At 33.3% G+C, this 14,667-nt stretch overlaps 1 protein-coding gene across 1 annotated transcript in view; it reads right to left on the bottom strand.

Annotated features, from left to right (window-relative positions):
• AGTPBP1 (ATP/GTP binding carboxypeptidase 1) overlaps nt 1–14,667 on the bottom strand; it is a 204,774-nt gene that overhangs the window by 94,814 nt on the left and 95,293 nt on the right. The window contains exons 11-13 of the mRNA XM_036924836.2: nt 14,302–14,479; nt 4,001–4,098; nt 976–1,092 (exon numbers count right to left, since the gene is read on the bottom strand). Of these exons, the coding sequence (XP_036780731.2) occupies nt 976–1,092; nt 4,001–4,098; nt 14,302–14,479 (393 nt within the window). The remainder of the gene's footprint in view (nt 1–975; nt 1,093–4,000; nt 4,099–14,301; nt 14,480–14,667) is intronic.

Raw genomic sequence — 14,667 nt, 5'->3', positions numbered from 1 at the left:
AAAGTACCTTCCAAGATACTTCAAATTGATGGGGAGTATAAAGACACTGGGAGGTAGGAAAATTTGCTGCTTCTTCTATGGCATCCAAAATTCATTTCCAACAAAATTCTGAATAATGGGAACTATGAAATATAAACATCACCTAGCAAATATTTTTCTTTTTTATTTTCTCACATATAACCTCACATTAAAGTCCTTTTCTTTAAGCCACTAAGAATTAAGTGTATGGAATTTAGAGGGCATGAGGTTTACCGCAAGGGCAAATAAATCTGAGGTTATCTGGTTCAAACCGTGTTTTTGATACTGGGCAGTTTCAGGGACTTATTCAAGGACCCACCACAAGTAAGCAGCAAAATGAGAATAAGAAACTAGATCTATTAATTGCCATCAATTCAATCAGCTACTTGCCACGTAGTCAGGCTGATTAATTATAGTCCAGTAAATAAATGAGGGCAAAAAATGTTAGCAAGCAGTCACTTCCCCCATGAACCAACTTAGATTTAAAGACGCCAATTGTCTTCATCCAACCCCAACATTCCACGATTAAAGAGTGACTGCCAGAAAAAAAAGCAAATTAACATGCATAGATTATATTTTTCATTCAGCACTTTCTTAGCTCTCATCTCCCCTTGGTTGTATACAATATAAAGAAAACTTCAACATTTGATTCTGAAATGTCATTTTAAAGACTGTTTCTAAAGATTGTTTTTAATGTCAATTAAAGTGATGAACTAAAATGATGAAAAAATTAAAAAGCTAGTCCAGAATTTAAACGAGCTAGTCATCTTATTTTACAGACAATCAAGTTACAGCTCAGAATGTTTAAGTAATTGTCCACTGTCACTCAGAAAAGCAATACTACTTTCATTTTTTGGAAATGAAAAGCAGAACGAACACAGCGATTACAAGCCCAAGGAAGAAACAAAGAACTTTTTCTTAAAATAAGTTAAGATGCTGAATTTTCTATATTTATACCTGAAAATCATCAACAAGCTCAGGGAAAAGGTGTTCATACATTTTAAGTTCTTCTATCATTCGTCCTGGTTCTTGTTGGGGTTTTAGTTTGTTAATATCCGTTTCAATATCATCATTCTGAAATAATAAAAACGTATCACCAGTTAAGAGAAACATAAAGTTACAGAAGACATTTTAGATTTAAAGTGTTCTAGATTATTAATTGAATGTAATTATATATAATTTTCTTGGTTAGCAACTAACAAGTTTACAAAGGCATTCTTTTCTCTAAACACACTAGTTCAACATTCAATATTCTTTTGTGAAAATGAAGCCTTACATAATGGCTCTCTACTTACAAAGAAATTTACCTATAAAACAGGCAGAGTGAGGAAAGAAACTACACTTTGAGAGGTTAATGGCAGGAAATTGTGTATTTTGGTTTGAAGAAAAACAAAGATGAAAAGCTACTGACAGAATTAGAAGAAACAAACAAAACAATCTTCTAGCACTCCTTAAAAGTTATTTTAAAGTTAAAGAGGAAAAAAAGGATGCATTGAAGCTTCTATACTGACAAGTCCTGGCTATCTAGAAACAAACCTTCTAGAGCCTCCAGATTTCTGTAATTGTTCCAAACTCAAAAATCTGGGGCAAAGAGAACCAAATGACTATGGTGAGGAAAAAACAGCCTCTCAGACTATAACATAACCACAATAGATACTATACCCATTAACAGTGCAGCAGGTTCACCTGAAACATGAGAGAAGTGACAGAATTCAGATAAACAGGACAAATTAAGGGAGGTCCAAATGTAACCACCAATGAAAGTATGAGGAAGACAGTGGTAAAGAAGAAAAATAAGAGTTCAGCCATCTCAAAGAGTCAACAATTCTGTAGCCCTTGAAGAAAAATAGTATTTTAGCATGGCATAGTGGTAAAGACAGCAGACATTTATATCAGACTGCTTTATTCTGAATCCTGACCCTACCTCTCTTATTAAGCCATACTGACAACTTCTCTGTGCCTCCATTTTCTAATTAGCTCTGTAAAGCAGAGGTAATAATACCATGTACTTTATAAGACTGCTATGGGGTTAGTATACACAGAGAGTTCATGGAGTAGAATAGGCTTACACGTTCAATAACTTAGTCTATTATTTTTTATTTTAACTACTGTTTTAAGGTAAAGTGGGGAAAATATGAGTATCACAGATACTCCAGTTAGTAATGCAGCCAACAACTACACTTCTCAAAGATGTGAATGTAATAAAACATAAAGAAATCTGAAGGAGACTTAAAAGACAAGATAATTAAATGCAATATGTGATGCTAAAGAAGGGAAAAATCTTATAAGAAACTGTATTAGATCAACCAATAAAATGGAATATGCATGGCAGATTAGATAAAAATGCTGTATTTATATACGCAAATACTACATTTCCGTATATAAATTTATGAAGTTAATAGCTATATTGTGGTTATATAAGAGAGTATCATTATTCTTAGGAAATATACACTGACATATTTAGGGGTAAAGGACTATGATACATAATATTAAATGTAATACACATATATATTATATATAATACATATACATATGTATCAAATGTATATATATATATATATAACATATGTAACTTATCCTCAAATATTTTAATTTTTTTTAATTTCCAAGCAGCAAAGTTAGAATCATTGTTATAATTCCTACTGCATTCTATTTCCCCACCAATCTATGTCTTTAAATCTGAAGTGATTAGAAGAAATATTTTTAATGAGGACCCTGAGCTATAAAGAATAAATTATACTCAGTATATTTTGTTTTTAATAGACATGGAAACACACAGCACATAAAAGAAAGGTTTCTTTCAAAATACAATACTTAAAATTATAAACTTAGTATTTTTAATCTGGGAAATTTGACTACATGTAAACACTTACTGCCCAAAGAATCCCAACAGTTGACTGGCTAACAGTTCTCCTGTTGTTTAAGGAATATTTTACATACAGAACTTAAATTCTCCTATCTTGGGTCCTAACAGTTCTTCCACTTATATCAAGTCCAGAACCACAAATACACAGTTAACCCCAGACTTTTTGCTTTGACCATCAAAAGCCTAAGCTGTTGTTCTTCTTTGTAGTTTTTGAGACCAGGATGCAGACCACCATGTTGTCCAGATTGGCTACCTTGACAATTTTGCTAAAGCTTGCCTTAGTGACATACTTGGTGATAACGAAACTGGTTTTATGTCTGCTAATTAAGATAGAAATTTCCTTCTAGTATTTCAGGTTCTATCTCGAGAGAGTCAAATACTCAGTGTACCCCAATTTTGATGTAGCATTTTAAGACAAAAAGACCCAAGAGTCAAATGAATCCCCCACACACCCCCAGCCAAAATATTAAGCTAAACAGCTAAAAATAAGGGAGTTAAGCAAACATTTTTTTCTACACGTAATAAAATGGTCTACATATTAAAATGGTCCCCTTTACCATGAAATAAAAAAAAATATCTAGACTTCTACAGGTGCCATAAAATTCTGAAAACTCATCTGCCTCTTTACTTAGCATCTCAAGTGACAATATCTTTTGTCAAATCAATAAATACGTTGTCCATGCTCCAATTAACTGAAATCTAAGAATCATTATGTAAACACTAATTCTTACTAAAAAGCCATCAGTTATAGATTAATTTGGTACTATTTTTGTATTCCCAAAAGGTTGTTGAAAGAGGAATAGGTTGGCACTTAAGAACCTCAAACCACTTTCGTTCAAATTTCGATTTCCTTAGACTTTAAAATCTACTTCAGGAAGATTCGATAGTCTTCCTGGTCAGAGTGAGGAAAACAAAGTTATTTTCAGCCCTTTTCAGACCAATGAATTCAAAGCATCATTATTTTTCCATTCAATAGCTTAGTGTCTGTAGTCATCCACAATAAAAGCATGGACAAAACAAACAAAGCGACCACTAGCCATATTTATTTACACAACCTTTGTTTTACTCCTGAGTATACAATTTTAGAGATGACCAAAGATAGAAATGTATACTAACCTTAAAATTCTGATCTAGATCATCTTCATTTTCGGTTTCATTTTCAGCTTCTAAATCAATGTCTTCATTATCATCACTTTCATCTACTACGTCATCCACTGTGATACAAAACATGCTATAAGTAGGTGACAGGTAAACATTCTACAACATGCACAACCAAAGGCAGAAGGTTTTATATACATATATAACACCGTACTTCAATCACAAAAGAAAAAAACAAATGAAATTCCTTGTTAAAACAGTCTCTAAAGGATGTCCCAGGGGTTAAAGAACCTATGAGATAAAATAAAAGTGCTTTAAAATTTGAAAAGCACCATTAAAATGTCCAGGTTTTTTATTTTATGATGCTCAGTCTTAAAAAATTAATAATGTCTTATGTTGCAATAGCCTGAATGAAATACCTTGTTTCCTTCCTATTTATTAATAAATTTCAGTAACTCATTTTACCCTTTACAATTCATTTCCCATTTATGTGCTTCAACAATTACTTTGTGCCATGTACTATATTGTGTGCTCGGAATTTCTAAAAAGATAAGTAAATGTAGTCCCTGCCCTAAGGGAGTTCATGAGGTTAAAGAGCAGAAGAGTAAACATGTAGTTGTAAAGCAAAAAATAGACATCAATAAAGGCAAATATTTATAAAAATGCTATGGGAAAACAAAGGATGGAATAACTAATAGCAAATTGCTTGGGGCCAAGGGGCTATCAATAACCACTTAACAGAAAGGGCAATAATTAAGCAGTACCTTGAAGAACATACAGCAGCTTTCTAGATGAACGTTAAAGGTGGCTGAATGTGACTTCTATGAGTAAATAATAATGGTAAAATAAAGAATTTAGAAAAATCTTTGGAAAAAAAAAGTTAAGCATGACTTAACTTGTATGCTTGGGAATGTACTAAGAGAGGCAAATAAGAATGAGAAAATGCAGGGTATAATAGGCCAAGTAGTTCAGATTTTTAACCTAGGAGGATAAACTCTCAGGATTTTCAAGAAGAAAATTGTTTAATTCACCTTGTGTTTTTGTAAAGATTACTCCAGCAACTGTGAGAGACAGAGCATTTTTGTGGAGAGGGACCAAATAATAAAGGAAAAGACAGTAATTGTCTGAACCAATACAGCAGTAATGGGGATGAAGAGTAAATACACATCAGAGAAACACTCAAGGAATAGAATGCAAAAGGACATGAGGACCATGGATGTGGGGGAGACAAGGGAAGAACAGCAGAAGTGTACCTGGAGAGTACTCATGTGAGTAACTGAGTGCTTTAAAACCAAGTAGAGAATATTTTGAAGTATTTTTCTAAACTTTTTTCTATTTTTTAACTCTATTCAGGAATAACTGACAAATGTAATTGTTTATATTTAAAGCATACATCATTTAATATACACACATATTGTAAAATGACTACAAAATGAATAATGCATCACATCACAGTTAACATCGTTAACACTCCGTGTGTGCATGTGTGGTGTGAAAATGCTTAAGATTCTCAAAGTTTCAAGTATAGAATACCTTATTACTAATTATAGCCAATATGCCATTCATTAGATTCTCAGAACTTAACCTTCTTAAAACTGAAAATTTGTACCCTTTGACCTCATCACCCCATTAACCACTCCTCCAGCCCCCCGCATCCAACATTCTGTGCTGTTTCTACGAAATTGTTTTTTTAATTCCATGTTTAAGTGATACCATACAGCATTTGTCTCTATCTGGCATACTTCATTGGCATAACATGCTCCAGATTCATCCATGTTGTCACAAATGGCGGGATACTCCTTCTTTTTTTAATGGCTGTATAATTTCTTATATATGTGTGTGTGTGTGTGTGTGTATAAATTATATATAGATACAGATAGGTAAGTGAATGAAACACTTGTCCTTTATCCATTCATCCATCAAAAAACATTAAGGTTGTTTCCAAATCTTGGCTATATTGAATAATGCTGCGGTGAACATGGAAGTACAGGTATCTCTTTGAGATAATTTCAATTCCTTTGGATATATACCCAAGAGTGGACTCCTGAATCATATGGTAGTTCTGTTTTTAATTTTTTGAGGCACCTCCATACTGTTTTCTGTATTAACAGTACATTTTATTTTCTCACCAACAGTATATAAGGGTTACATTTTTTCACATTCTTGCCTTATTTGCTATCTCTTTTTTTTTTGGTAAAAGCCATTGTAACCTATGTGAAGTGATGTCTCATTGTGGTTTGATTTGCATTTCCCTAATGATTAGTGATAATTGAGTGCCTTTACATATACCTATTGGCCCTCTGTATGTCTTCTTTGGGAAAATGTCCATGCAGGTCTTTTGCCCATTTTTTTAATTGGATTATTTGGTTGTGTACTATTCAGCTGTTGAGTTCATATATTTTGGATATTAACCCCTCATCATATACATGGTTTGCAAATACCTTCTCCCATTTCTACACTGCCTTTCAATGTATTGTTTCCTTTGCTGTGCAGAACCTCTTTAATTTGTCACAGTCCCACTTGTTTATTTTAGCTTCTGTTGCCTGTGCTTTTGGTGTCTTATCCAAGAAATCATTGCCAAGACCAATGTCAAGGATCTTTTTCCCTAGTTTTCTTCTAGGAGTTTTATAGCTTCAGTACTTATTTAAGTCTTAGGTGAATTTCAAGTTAATTTTTGTGAGTAGTATAAGATAGGGGTCCAGTTTCATTCTTTTGCATGAGGATATCTAGTTTTCCTTACATCATTTATTGAGGAGAGTGTCCTTTCCCCATTGTGTGTCCTTCATATCCCTATGAAAAATTACTTGACCGTGTATGTGTGGGTTTTTGTCTAGGCTCTCTATTCTGTTCAACTGGTCTATGCACCTGCTTTGAGCCCCATATTGTTTTGATGACTACAGCTTTGTAGTAGTTTGAAATCAAGAACAGTGATGCCTCCAACTTTGTTCTTCCATCTCAGGATTGCTTTGACTATTTGAGGTCTTTTGTGGTTCCATACAAATTTTAAGATAGGTTTTTTTATTTCTATTAAAAATGTCACTGAGATTTTGATAGGGATTACACTGAATCTGTAGCTCACCTTGGGTGGTGTGGTTGTTTTCACAATATTAACTTTTCCAATCCAAGAACACAGGATACCTTTACATTTATTTGTGTATTCTTCCATCTCTTTCCTCAGTTTCTTACAGTTTTCGGTGCACAGGTCTTTCAACTCCTTGGTAAAATTTATCCCTAAGTATTTTATTGTTTTCAAAGTTATTTTAAATGGGATTGCATTTTTTATTTCCTTCAGGTAGTTCATTATTAGTATATAGGAATACAACTGATTTTTGTATATTGATTTTGTATCCTACAACATTACTGAATTCATTTATTCATTCTAATGCTTTTTGGTAGCAATTTTAGGGATTTTTATACATAAGACCATGTCATTTGCAAAAAAGATAATTTTACTCTTCCTTTCTGATTTAGATGCCTTTTATTTCTTTTCCCAGACTAACTATTATAGCTAAGCTATCCAGTACTATGTTGAATAGGAATAGCAAAACTAGGCATCACTATCTTATTCCTGATCTTGGAGAAAAGGCTTTTTTTTTAACTTTTCACCACTGAGAATGATGTTAGTTATGCAATCAACATATATGTCCTTTATTATGATAAGGAAAATTCCTTCCATACATAATTTGTTGAAGAGTTTTTATCATGAAAGCACTTTGAATTTGGTCAAAAGCTTTTACTACATCTATTGAGATGACCATATAATTCTTATCCTTCATTCTGTTAATGGGTGTATTGCATTTTAATTTGTGGATGTTGAGACATCCTTGCACCCCAGGAATGAATCCCACTTGATCATGGTGTATAATTCTTTTTGTTTGTTTTTAAATTTGGTTTGCTAGTGTTCTGTTGAGGATTTTTGCATCAGGGCTACTGGCCTGTAATTTTCTTTTCTTGTAGTGTTCTTGTCTTGGCTTTGGTATGAGGGCAATGCTGGATCTATAAAATGAATTTGAAATGATTCTTCCCCTTTAATTTCTTAGAAGAATTTGAGGATTCTCTTTAAAGGGATTCTTCAAGTGTTCAGCAGAACTTACTTGTGAAGCCACCTGGTCCTGGGTTTTTAATGGAGACTTCTGATTCCAAATTCAATCTCCTTATAGTAATTGGCCTGTTCAGATTTTCATCTTGATTCAGTCTTGGTAGGTTCTGTGTTTCTAGGAATTTATCCATTTTTTCTAGGATGTCCAATTCATTGGAGTATAACCGTTCATAGTAGTCTCTTCTACTCCTTTATATTTCTATGGTATCAATTGTAATTTCTACTCTTTCATTTATATTTTATTAATTTGCAACATCTCTTTTTACCAGTCTGGCTAAAGATTTGTCAATTTTGTTTTTCTTTTCAAAAAACCAACCACTTACTTTTGTTATCTTTTCTATTGTTTTTCTAACCTCTCATTAATTTATGCTCTAATATTTATTATTTCCTTCCTTTTGCTAACTTTGGTCTTAGTTTGTTCTTCATTTTCCAGTTCCTTGAAGTGTAAATTAAGCTGTGTATCTGGATCTTACTTTTCCCTTAATGTTTATCACAAAAAATTCCCTCTTAAAATACTTTTGATACATCCCATAAGTTTTGGTATATTGTGTTTCCATTTTTGTTTGTCTCAAGTTATTTTTTGATTTCCCTTTTGATTTCTCTTTAGACCCCTTGGTTGTTCAGAAGTATGTTGTTTTATTTCCACGTATCTGTGAACTTCAAAGCTTTACTCCTATTATTGATTTCTAGTTTTAGATCATTGTGATCAGAGAACATACCTGATGTGATTTCAATATTCTTACATTTGTTTAGACTTGTTTTATGACCTAACATATCATCTATCTTAGAGAATGTTCCAATGTGCACTTGAGAAGAACATGTATTCCACTACAGTTGAATGGAATTCTCTGCATGTATCTTTCAGGTCCACTTGGTCTAATGTATTCTATCTAGATGATCTATCCATTGTTCAAAGTGGGATTCTGAAGTCCCCTACTATTACTGCATTGTTCTCCATTTATCCTTTAAGATCTATTAATTACTGTTTAATATATTTTGATGTTCCAATATTGGGTACATATATATTTATAATTATTGTATCTCTTGATGAATTGGCCCATTTATCACTATATAATGACCTTCTCTGTCTCTTGCTACAGTTTTTGACTTAAAGTCTATTTTCTTGGATGTAAATATACCTACCCCTCCTCTCTTTTGTTTTCCATTTATATGAAGTATCTTTTTCCATCCCTTCATCATCAGCCTATTTATGTCCTTAAAACTTAAAATGAATTTCTAGTAGTAACATATAGTTGGGTCTTGTTTCCTATCTGTGTCTTTTTATTGGAAAATTTAAACCATTTACATTTAGAGTAATTACTGGTAAGTAAGGATATATCATTGCCATTTTGTCCATTGTTTTGTGATTGTATTGTAGCTCTTTTGTTCCTTTCTTCCTTTCTTGCAGTCTTTGTGAGTTGATACCTTTTTTTGTAATGGCATGCTTTGAATCCTTTCTCTTTATCATTTGTGTATCTATTATAGATTTCTGCTTTGTGGTTGACATTAAGCTTTCTTAACACTTTTTACAGTTATAACCATCTATTTTAAGCTGAAAAAACTTAATTTCAATTGCATGAAAAATTTTACCCATGTACTTGCCCTCACCAGAATTTATATTGCTGATATCCCAATTTACACCTTTTATACTGAGTATCTACTAATGAAGTACTGTAGATATATTTATTTTTAACATTTTTGTCTCTTCGCCTATATGCTTGAGTTCAGTGATTTACATACTACTTAAATAATAGTACATTTTGAATTTAACTATGTATCTTTATCATTGAATTCTATACTTTTATGTTTTCATGTTACTAATTACTTACAGTTAAGATTTATAAACTCCTCCCCAGCTCCCAAATATCTGACCTCCTCTCTTTCCTTTTAGTAACATAACTTCTGAGTTTTAGCTAAAGGTTATAGATTTCAGCCTCCTTCACATCATATGACCAATTTTTGACCAAAGGTATGTGAGGTGAAGTGATAAATACAAATTCCAGGTCATAGCTTTTAAAAAGAAAATTGCCATCACCATCTTCTTTCATTATCACATGCACATGAGGGAACCTCCAAGGATGAGGATGAAAACAAAAAGAACCTGACTCCTCTATTTAATTTGCCAAGAACTTAGATCTATATTAAAATCATCCACCAATGCTGTGTTTCTATTAATTTCTCCTTATTATTCAATAATTATTTATCTATCTTTGCTCTAGTTTTTGGCACACTTGTTATTACCTGTCTCATATAAAATAAACTTTGCTGTCCTGTTTTAAACATTTTGTTCTGTATTCATATTTTGTATGGTAGTAATGCTGCTACCTCGCCTCTTTTGCTCTGGGAATAACATAACACATTGGCCAATTTGTTTACTTTCAAGCTCTCCATTTTGCTGTTTTAAGAGTCTACATATGTATCAGTTACTGAGATTTCTTTTAACCCAATCTGAGAGCCTCCTTCTTTTAACAGTATTTTATCCACGTAGATATCTTATTACTGAAACTGATCTGTTTGTTCTTGCTTTGTAATTAGCACTCCCAGGATTTTGTGCATCTTTGAAACCTCCTTGCTTTCCTACAGCACTGATAGTTGAGACGTTTTTCCAAGAAAAAAATACATGATTTTTACATAGAATTTCAAAGGGTCTACAGTCTCTAAAGTTCATCCATGGATACCTATGATTCCACAGATCCCAGTCTAAGGATCTCTGTTTGGGTATTACTTCTACATTTTAAAACACATTATTTGGACCACTATTTCTGTAACTGTCATTTTATAAATGCAAGAATAAGGTAACATTAGGGAATCTGTCAATATAAATTTTAGTTTATTTTTGAAAAAGACCCACTTTGTTATAACTGTATATTATGTATCTTTCACCAAGAACGAGTTATTTTTCAAAATAATAGTAGAGCAACTATTTATTTTATATAATTAACAGTTTGTAATATTTAATACAATTTCTCTGTTACAATGTCATTTGCATTCTTCACATCTTGATCTTCCCTGGCCTGGCTGCTACACCATGTACTTCAGGAAGGGTACTTGAGCAACATACATTCAGACCCTTATATACCTCAGAGTATGTCACCTTCACATATACATGGCAACTAATAAGCATTCAGAAATTCTGAGTAGGAACCTTTTCTTCCAAATCTCTGTAGATGCTGCTTAGCTATCTTCTGGTTTAACATTCAAGAGAGTAAGTCTGAGTTCGTTTCAATCCATTCATCAACAAATGCTAAGTGCACACTTACTATATCTCATGAGATCTAAGAGATGCTGATGATAAAATGAAAACAAGTCCTGTCCTCATGGAACTTATAGTCTAGCTGAGGAAGGTAAAAATATGAAAATTGTAATGAAAGTAATGAAGCCTGATAGGTGAGAAAAAACAGAAAACAGAAAGAGCGTACTTTCCTTCTGCCTATGCAGTCACTCCTCTCATATGTTAAGCATAGAGGCTTGATAGTCAATGTAAATCATTTCCAGGTCACTGATCTATCAGTCTGAGATGAGACAGAAAAGAAGCCCTCAGAAAAATATCACCTTTCTGTCATTATTTTTTCATGTTGATAAATTCACTGCCCTAGAAGTCAGCTTTCTCTATACATGTGATTATTCTGGACACTGAATAAAATACACTACAGGGTATATCCCCTATTTCCCTCCCATTGTTACTACCTACAACATCATATACAAGTGTCACCAGCTTTCCCCCATAATCCTATGCTGGCAAACAGGAGAGAAAGGGATTCAAACTGCTCCTTGACTTTGCCTCCAAATTAGGTGCTCATGGAACCTCAACTTGGAGCCAGAGATACTTTATTTCATACAAGGATGAGTAGAGAGTTAAAACTCTTCTTTCATCTATTCATATCTCCACCATGTTTTCTGCATGTTCTATGTGTGTGTCTGTTCCATGAGAATGCTCCTTTTACCTAGCTTTCAGATTCAGTACAGGTATTCCCCTCATTTTAAAGTCTGCTGGTAATTTTAAATGGAACGGAAAGGAATTAGATTATGGTTTTCACTTAGCTATCTTTCTCAAGCACCAGACTCAGTCTTTACACCCTTTAAAGGAAGTGTCTGAATAACCCATTTTGATATTTTGTATAAACTTATACTTTAATAATTGCTTTAAAAATAAAGTCATAAAAAAACTAAATAAATAAAGTCATAACAATGTACTATGTGGTATATGCCAATGATAAATCTATATTAAGGATAATAGAATTATAAATACATGAAAATTCCCTTAAATCACTTGTTTCAAATAATTGCTTTAAAACATAAAGGCCCTTCAATTGTTTTCCAAAAAAGTGCTCAACCAACAAGAAAATACTTTAGAAATACTATTAATAATCTAGACTTTCTAGTTTCATTTTACTAGATCTGATCCAAAAATTCTGTTTTTTTCCCCACACTAAGAAATTTAAACTCTTACTTCCTTTTACTAAGCACCCAGAGTACTATTGTACAGAAAATGCCAAATAACCAACTTTAGATAATTTCATATTTTCATTCAGGCAAATCACAGGCAAGTGTTGTTAAGCATGAACTATAACATTTTTGTTTAGGTATTTTTAACTGTAAAAATATGAAGTTCATTAAAAAGCTACCAATGTAAGGCAAAAATCTCTTGAATATAAACATGAGCAACTTTTTCCTGAACAAATCTCCTCGAGCAAGGGAAACAAAATCAAAAATCAACAAGTGGGACTACATCATGATAAAAAGCTTCTGTACAGCAAAGGACACCATCAGCAGAACAAAAAGGCAGCCTACAGTATGGGAGAATATATTTGTAAATGGCATATCCAACAAGGGGTTAACATCCAAAATATATAAAGAACTCACATGCCTCAACACCCAAAAAACAAATAACCCTATTAAAAAATGGGCAGAGGATATGAAGAGACAATTCTCCAAAGAAGAAATTCAGATGGCCAACAGGCACATGAAAAGATGCTCCACATTGCTAATTATCAGGGATATGCAAATTAAAACCACAATGAGATATCACCTCACACCAGTTAGGATGGCCAACATCGAAAAGAATAGGAACAACAAATTCTGGCGAGGATGTGGAAAAAGGGGAACCCTCCTACACTGCTGATGGGAATGTAAACTAGTTCACCATTGTGGAAAGCAGTATGTAGGTTCCTCAAAAAACTAAAAATAGAAATATCATTTGACCCAGGAATTTTACTCCTAGGAATTTAACCTAAGAATGCAGGATCCCAGTTTCAAAAAGACATATGCACCCCTATGTTTATCGCAGCACTATTTACAGTAGCCAAGAAATGGAAGCAACCTAAGTGTCCATCAGTAGATGAATGGATAAAGATGATGTGGTACATATACACAATGGAATATTATTCAGCCATAAGAAGAAAACAAATCCTACCATTTGCAACAACATGGATGGAGCTAGAGGGTATTATGCTCAGTGAAATAAGCCAGGCAGAGAAAGACAAGTACCAAATGATTTCACTCATCTGTGGAGCATAAGAACAAAGCAAAAACTGAAGAAACAAAATAGCAGCAGAATCACAGAGCCCAAGAATGAACTTACAGTTAACAAAGGGAAAGGGACTAGGGAGGGAGAAGGGGAATAAGGGGCATTACGATTAGCACACATAATGTAGGCGCGGGCATGGGGAAGGCAGTATAGCAGAGAGAAGACAAGTAGTGATTCTATAGCATCTTACTCTGCTGATGGACAGTGACTGTAATGTGGTGGGAACTTGATAATGGGGGAAATCTAGTAACCACAATATTGCTCATGTAATTGTACATCAATGATACCAAAAAAAAAATGCAAGTGCCATTTCTGAAGAGTTAAAAATTAAAATGTTTAATTTCTTCATCCATTAAGAAAAAAAAAAAAGCTACCAATGTAGGCCAAACAGAATTATCTAAACATTCAATGTTTACATTCTTGTATTTTGAAAACTTGTATCATTAATGTTCCTGTGTAATGCTGAATTTTTTCACATCCAAATTTACATATATTTAACACATGCCAGATAACTTTCTTAGTTACAACCTCAATTTCTTATATCTAAAGAAATATTTATTAACTAAAATCCAATGTGCACGTTTGTCATGTTCACTAAGGCCTGGAGAGTTGGACACAAGCAAAAAAAAGAAGCTGACAGGGTCAGACAATTCCAGGATCCACTGAAAGCCAGCAGTAACCACATGGTCCTACCTTCAGGGGGTAAACTGTAGAGTTGGGCCACAGGTCCAGTCACAGGAATAACTGGTAAATGGAAATGAAAAGAGCTTTTAATCGTTGGGAGTGGCAGGCGATTTTTAGGAAAACACTTCCTCATTATCAGACTGGACGTGTTGACAAGAGGATCAAGGGTCCTGACTGCCAAACATTCCTGTATTTTTAAAAGAAAAAAAGAAAAGATAATGTGCCTTTGGTGACTAACTGAAAAGATTTTATATTCTTTCAGAAAACAATACAATAGTAATTATCAAGAAACAAATATCATAAAAGCCAATATGGTAACATAATTATAAAATAACTTTGACTACTCAAGAGTCTCGTTATAAGTAAGAACCTCAC

The sequence above is a fragment of the Manis pentadactyla genome, chromosome 3 (assembly GCF_030020395.1).
Source record: "Manis pentadactyla isolate mManPen7 chromosome 3, mManPen7.hap1, whole genome shotgun sequence".
In the NCBI taxonomy this organism is placed as follows: domain Eukaryota; kingdom Metazoa; phylum Chordata; class Mammalia; order Pholidota; family Manidae; genus Manis; species Manis pentadactyla.
The sequence above is the reverse complement of the archived record's forward strand: the minus strand, read 5'-3'. Positions and strand labels throughout refer to the sequence as shown.